The sequence below is a fragment of the Hirundo rustica genome, chromosome 27 (assembly GCF_015227805.2).
Source record: "Hirundo rustica isolate bHirRus1 chromosome 27, bHirRus1.pri.v3, whole genome shotgun sequence".
Classification (NCBI taxonomy): Eukaryota; Metazoa; Chordata; class Aves; order Passeriformes; family Hirundinidae; genus Hirundo; species Hirundo rustica.
In genome coordinates, this window is record NC_053476.1 from 3,055,494 (window position 1) to 3,061,692 (window position 6,199).

General features: G+C 64.8%; 1 protein-coding gene across 1 annotated transcript; it reads left to right on the forward strand.

Moving 5' to 3' along the window:
* The first annotated feature begins 593 nt into the window (after positions 1-593).
* Positions 594-4,649, forward strand: P3H4 (prolyl 3-hydroxylase family member 4 (inactive)). Its single transcript, XM_040087364.1, has 8 exons — positions 594-1,088; positions 2,422-2,571; positions 2,681-2,852; positions 2,924-3,052; positions 3,157-3,302; positions 3,387-3,470; positions 3,650-3,791; positions 3,882-4,649. The coding sequence occupies exons 1-8, from the start codon at positions 594-596 to the stop codon at positions 3,890-3,892; spliced, it is 1,329 nt and encodes a 442-aa protein (XP_039943298.1). The 3' UTR covers positions 3,893-4,649.
* The last annotated feature ends 1,550 nt before the right edge of the window (positions 4,650-6,199 follow it).

Sequence of the window (6,199 nt, forward strand, 5' to 3'; positions counted from 1 at the left end):
TGGCACGGCACGGCTCTGAGGCCGGGATCTGGCACGGCACGGCTCTGAGGCCGGGATCTGGCACGGGGCGGCTCTGAGGCCGGGATCTGGCACGGGACGGCTCTGAGGCTGGGATCTGGCACGGGGCAGCTCTGAGGCCGGGATCTGGCACGGGACGGCTCTGAGGCCGGGATCTGGCACGGGACGGCTCTGAGGCCGGGATCACGGGGCAGCTCTGAGGCCGGGATCTGGCACGGGACGGCTCTGAGGCCGGGATCTGGCACGGCACGGCTCTGAGGCCGGGATCTGGCACGGGGCAGCTCTGAGGCCGGGATCTGGCACGGCACAGGGCGTGTGGCCTCGGGCTTGGCACCGCCAGCGGCGGGGACACCTCCGGCCCGGCGGTCCCTCCCGCGCACTGCGGGGCTGAGGCTCCTCCGCTCGGGGGCGCGCAGCCCCGCGCACCCCCCGAGCGCCCCGCGCAGCCCCTGCGCGCTCCCCGCGGGGCCGCGCTAAGACCCTGCGCGCCCTCCACGCACCGCCCACCGCAGCGCCCGCCCCCTGCGCGGGGCCCGGAGCGCTGCGCGGTGCGCGGGCGGTGCGCGGCAGCGGGGATGGGCGGCGCGGGGCCGGTGCCGGTACCGGCTCCGCTGCTGGCGGTGCTGGCGGCGGGGCTGTGCGCGGCGCAGTACGAGCAGTACAGCGTGCGCGGCTTCCCCGCGGCCGCGCTGGAGCCGCTGCAGCGCGCCTACGAGCGGGCGCTGGAGCGGTACGCGGACGCGCAATGGGCGGAGAGCGCTCAGGGGCTGGAGGCCAGCCTGCGGCTCCACAGGCTGCTGCGGGACAGCGAGGCGCATTGCCACCGCCGCTGCGCCGGGGAGCCCCCCGCGGGGGAGGGTCCCGCCGAGGAGCCCCGCGGGGAGCGGGACCCCGCGTGGGAGTGGGAGCGGGAGCTGCGGCTCTTCGGGCGGCTGCTGCTCCGCGCCGGCTGCCTGCGAGCCTGCAAGCGGGAGCTGCCCGTGTTCCAGCTGCGCTACCCGCCGGCGCAGACCCTGCGCGACTTCCAGCGCCGCCAGCCCTACCAGTACCTGCACTACGCGCTCTTCAAGGTGAGGCGGTGCAAATGGCGGGGGGCAGGGGTGGGGGGTGCTGCTTCTCTATCCTGCACCACTGATCTTTCCCTTCCATCCTGCACCCCTGACTAGGCACACCTCTTCCCGTGTCTCATCCTGTGCCACTCATCCTATAGCTCCTCTTTGACACCCCCATCCTGCATCCCCATCCTGTGCCCCCCATCCTACACTCTCGGCCTGCACCCCCTGATCTGCCCACCCTGAACCCCACTCCCGTCTATCTCTGCACCCCCGGAGCCATGCTCCCCTCCATCCTGCGCCCTGCTGTCAGGTGCTTTCCCTTTCCTTCGCTCCCCATCTGGCCTCCCCCGCCAGCTCCTCCATCCTGCCCCTGAGCCGTGGCACGTCAGCATCATCTGGGACACATCAGGCAGGACGGCTGGGGGGCCCTGTGGTTGTTCCTTCTGCCCCACCTTGTGTTGCTCTGGTTTCCCAAGGTCTCCCTGGACAGGCAGAGCATTGCCTGGGGAGAGCGCAAAGGGGCTGCCCCAGCTGAGGGGTCCGAGCTGCAGGGTGCTGTGCCTCTGTGATTGTGATGGGACATTGTCTGGATGCTCCATAAGAGAGGACTTGCTCAGCTTCACAGTGCAGATGTGGAGGGAGGTTTTGTGGAGGGAGATTTCATAAGGCACCCCTCCTTGGGTGCCCATGTGTTGGCCAGAGTGTCTCTGGCAGGGGACAGTTCTCTGGGCAGGGTCCTGGTCCCTGGCCGCCGGCCACTGTGGGTGCTGTTTTAGCACTCAGCGCTGCAGCCCCACTCACCTGGCAGTGGCAAGGGACTGCTGCCTGGCTTCATCCTTAATGCCTTTTCCTCTTGCTGCTCTGGCCCAAACCCATTTCATGAACGGATCATTTAAACCACCCTCCCTCCCTGCCATCTCACCCCCTGAAGCTGCAGCCCGAGAGCTCATAAAGCAGCAGGGGTGGCAGCCAGGTCTGATGGCAGTGCTGGAGAAGAGCAGACGTGTGGGTCAAACCCACGTCACATGGATCCACCACCCACCACGTGGATCACTCCTGGCTGGATGTGGGAGCCCATGAGGGGCTGAGCTGTCCCTGCGCCCACCATGGGCACAGCCAGGAGGTTGGTGTGGCTGGAGTTACCTGCAGTGTCCGTGTTCCCACATCCTGTCTGTTTAGCACTGCTGGTGGCTGATCGTGCAGCGTGGGTTCAGGGCTGTTCCCCACAAGGATCACCCCTCTGTCCTGCAGCCCAGGGGTCTGCCTGGGTGCTGGGGCCCCCTTGGCTGCAGCATTGCTCAGGCTGTCCTGCAGCAGGTCTCTGCACCGGCTCCTCCTCCCTCCACAGTCAAATAAGATCGAGAAAGCCGTGTCTGCTGCCCACACCTTCCTGCAGAAAAACCCCAAGCATGAGATGACCTTGAGGTACCTGAACTACTACAGGACGATGCTGGATGTGGATGAATACCTGGTCGACCTGGAAGCTCAGCCCTATGAGGTAAGGAGGGGATGGGGCTGGGGCAGGAGAGGGGCTCCCCAGGGCTCAAAGGATCCTGCCAAACCCCGAGGGAAGCAGCTGTCCCTCACTAAGCAGTGGTCCTTGGCAGCCCATATTCGTGCGGTCAGTGAAGCTGTACAACAACGGGGATTTCCGGAGCAGTGCAGCCGACATGGAGCAGGCTCTGGCCGAGTACTACAAGGCGTACGAAGATTGTCTGGCCGGCTGCGAGGGTGCCTATGAGCTCCAGGAGTTCAAGGACTTCTACCCCGCCATCGCAGGTAGGGGAGGGCTGGGGGACAGCAGACTTGGGGCGGTGACCAGGGGTGCAACGCTCGACATCTCCCCGCAGACCACTTTGTGAGCGTGCTGCAATGCAAGGTGGACTGCGAGACCGAGCTCACCCCCAACGTGGGCGGCTACTTCGTGGAGAAGTTTGTAGCCACCATGTACCACTACCTGCAGTTTGCTTACTACAAGCGTGAGTGCCAGTGGGAGCAGGGGACTGTGCCCTGGGGCACCCTGGGGTGCGGAGGGCCCTGGGAGGGGTGTCACCCCCGCGTCACCTGGCGCTGCTCCCCGCAGTGAACGACGTGCAGGACGCGGTGCGCAGCGTCTCCAGCTACATGCTCTTCGACCCGGGTGACACCGTGATGCAGCAGAACCTCGTCTACTACCGCTTCCACCGCGAGCGCTGGCGCCTGCGGGAGGAGGACTTCGAGCCGCGGCCGGTGAGGACCCCCCAGCCCCCCGGCCCGTGGCCCTGCCCTGCCCAGAGAGGGGCTGACACGGCCCCTGTCCCCTGCTGTGCCCAGGAAGCCGTGCGGTACCACAACCAGACGGCCGCTCAGAAGAAGATGCTGGAATTCGCCCGGCAGTACCTGCAGGATGACGATGAGGTACCCGATGGGCCCCACGCGGGATGCAGCTGGTGCTTTTTGGGAGGTGCTGGGTGGTGCATGTGGGTGCTGCAGGGACCTTCTTCAGGTGGGGTCTGACCCCCCAAACCAGCCCTGGGGCAGAGATTGCAGGTGAGGCTGCCGAGCCCTCCCGCCTCCTCCTGCCCCCTGTGCTGCAGATGGAGGTGGATGGCGGTGAGGGGCCAGAGGTGCTGGACCTGCCCTCCGACGGCGAGTTCGAGGGAGAAGGTGACTACGAGGAGGGCTTCTTCGCAGAGTGGTGGCAGGAACCCAAGACCAAAGGAGACAAAGACGACCAAGGTTCCTGATACCAGGGCTGGGGGCCGTGCTGTAGGGTGGGGGGGTCTGCTGCCCACACCTCTGGTGCCACCAAACTCTCCTTGTTTGCAGAGATCCTATGATGAGCCAGGTGAAGGGGCACCCAGCACCAACTGAGCTGGATGGTGGTGGCCTTGTGATGCCATCTCGGGGACACCGGGCTTTGGGCTCCTCCCAGCCACCGGTAGAAGCTCAGACTCGTGGGGAGGGGCCAATCCTGCCTGGCATCCTGCAGCAGGGCTGCCTTTGCCACCTGGACGTCTGCTGCCCTGGCACAGCCCAATTCCCATCAGAACACCAGCAGCCCTGAATGTCCCTGCCTGCCCAGGAGCCTGGGCCACCCCTGCTCCCAATGCCCCAGGAGCCCTGACTAGCAGTGATGCCCCACAGCCCCGAGGTTTTCTGTGTCCCTCAGTTGCTCCCCAGGAAATGTGGATGATGCACCAGGATCGACCTCTGTGTTGTCTTGAGGGGCTTGGGGGGTTACCCTTACATAGGGAGCAATGCACAATGCTGCTGGAGCTGGTCCTGCCCCTTCCTGAGGCTCCTGCTCCTGTTCCTCCAGCCCCCCGGGCAATCTGCCAGCTCCCATAGCCCAGGTCCCCTTGCCTCCCCAGCCTGGTGCTACAGGGGGCTCCTGGTGTGCCACGTCCCCGTGTCACCACTGCAGCCTGGTGAGGCTGTGGCGCCCATGCCCTGCCCGTGCCTTGAATTTTTGCCACACCAGCCCTCTCTAGCCTTAAGCTCCGTTAATTTAAGATTTCCCCTCTTGCACAGTTGCTCTTTTTATGTATTTACTGGTGCTGAACTTTTAATAAAATCCGGACTGGTCTTTTCTCAGCTGCCTCCACTTTCCATGCGCTGCCACCATGGGATCCAGGAGCTCAAGGTGGGAGAGGCTCTGCTGTGGGAGAAGAAGGGATGAGTTCAGGCCTGGGTGTTCCTACAGGTGACTTGAGGGAACTTGTGGGGCTGGGGGAGGCCATGAGAGCTGCCAGGCTCCTGTGAGGCTCTGGGTTCCCTGAGGGGGACTGCACTTGGGATCCCTGACACCCCTGTTGTGCAGGGGAGGCTCTCAGGTGGGGTAGGGAGGGAGCTGCAGGGGGCTGGAAGGCAGGATGTCCTACCCCATATGGATCTTTGGGGTGTGATATGCATGACCTGACAGTTGTTTTGGGGTGCAACACTGTGACACAGCTCCTTGGGGATGCATCATCCTTCTCCTTGGATTGGAGGGTGCAGCCTGCACCCCCTGGATGAAGGGGGGGGGGTGGCAGAGGGGGATGACAGCCTCCTGCCTGCATCAGGGCGTTTTGGGGGTCGCTGTTGGTGCTGACAGGCCTGTGCCAGCCCTAGGCACGAGGTGTCGGGCAGCGTGTGGCTGCTGGCTCCTCCCTGCCATGTTCCCGCTCGGCGTGGAAATTGGCTACGAGGACTGAAACTGAGAGGCTGAATCACAGCGTTGGCCCCGGGGAAGGGAAGGGATGGGAATGGAAGGAAGGGGGTGGCAAGAGGCTGCCAGCACCCCACCCTGCCCTGCCTGGAACCCCTGTTCACCGGGGCTTCTCCAGCTCTGCAGGGCACTGGGTGGGGGCAGGGGCTGAGACCCCAGACCCGTGGGCAAAGCTTAGGGCTCAGGGAGGCAGTGCTGGGAGGGAGCAACCACTGCACCCCTGTGCCGGGAGAGGGCTGTCCTATCACTTGGGGTTTGTCACCGATGGGTCACAGCCACCTCGGGAGGGGAGTGCCAGCCTGGTGGGGTGTGGCTGGCGGCACTCGCGAATGGGTGAGCGAGAAGCACTCAGCCCAGGGGACAAAGGCCTGTGGATCTTCCCAATAGCTGGGCCAGGGTGGTGCTGTGCCCACGGGGCCTCCGCCCTGCTCTGACACATACCTGGGCACAGTGTCCCCTCCCCAGCCCCACACTCGTGTGAAGACAGTTCCATGCTCCCACCGATCTGCTGGCACCAGGCAAAGCCTCGCGAAGAGTCGAGCTGCAGGGCAGTGCCAGGGTGCAGAGATGGGATAAAGAGTGACCGACTGGGGACGTGGTAGGGGGATGCAGGGGCAAGGCTGCAGGAAGCGATGAAGGCATCGTCGCGCTTCCCTGACACCCTCGACCTTGACCAAGAGGGAAGCGTGAATGAGATTTCTGGCTGACACCTCAGCTGCGCTGTGCCCTGCTCTGCCATGTCGCGCCGTGCTGTGCCGTGTGCCCGTTTCCTTGTGCCGAGAGCTCTCTCGTTGTGCTCCGGATCTTCCGCTCAGCGCACAGCCATGAATTCCCTTTTTCTGGCACGGGCGGTGGAAGCTCTGTCTCTCACCTCCCTTCGGAGCTGACAATCCCCGCCTGGCAGCGCTCACAGCCAGACGCGCCAGGGAACCGTGCA

Bases quoted from the DNA above. Each gene is read 5' to 3' on its own strand.
- P3H4 (XM_040087364.1), top strand. From the start codon at position 594: ATGGGCGGCGCGGGGCCGGTGCCGGTACCGGCTCCGCTGCTGGCGGTG. The intron at 2,853-2,923 runs GTAGGGGAGGGC...ATCTCCCCGCAG, and splicing joins CTTCTACCCCGCCATCGCAG to ACCACTTTGTGAGCGTGCTG. The intron at 3,471-3,649 runs GTACCCGATGGG...CCTGTGCTGCAG, and splicing joins ACCTGCAGGATGACGATGAG to ATGGAGGTGGATGGCGGTGA.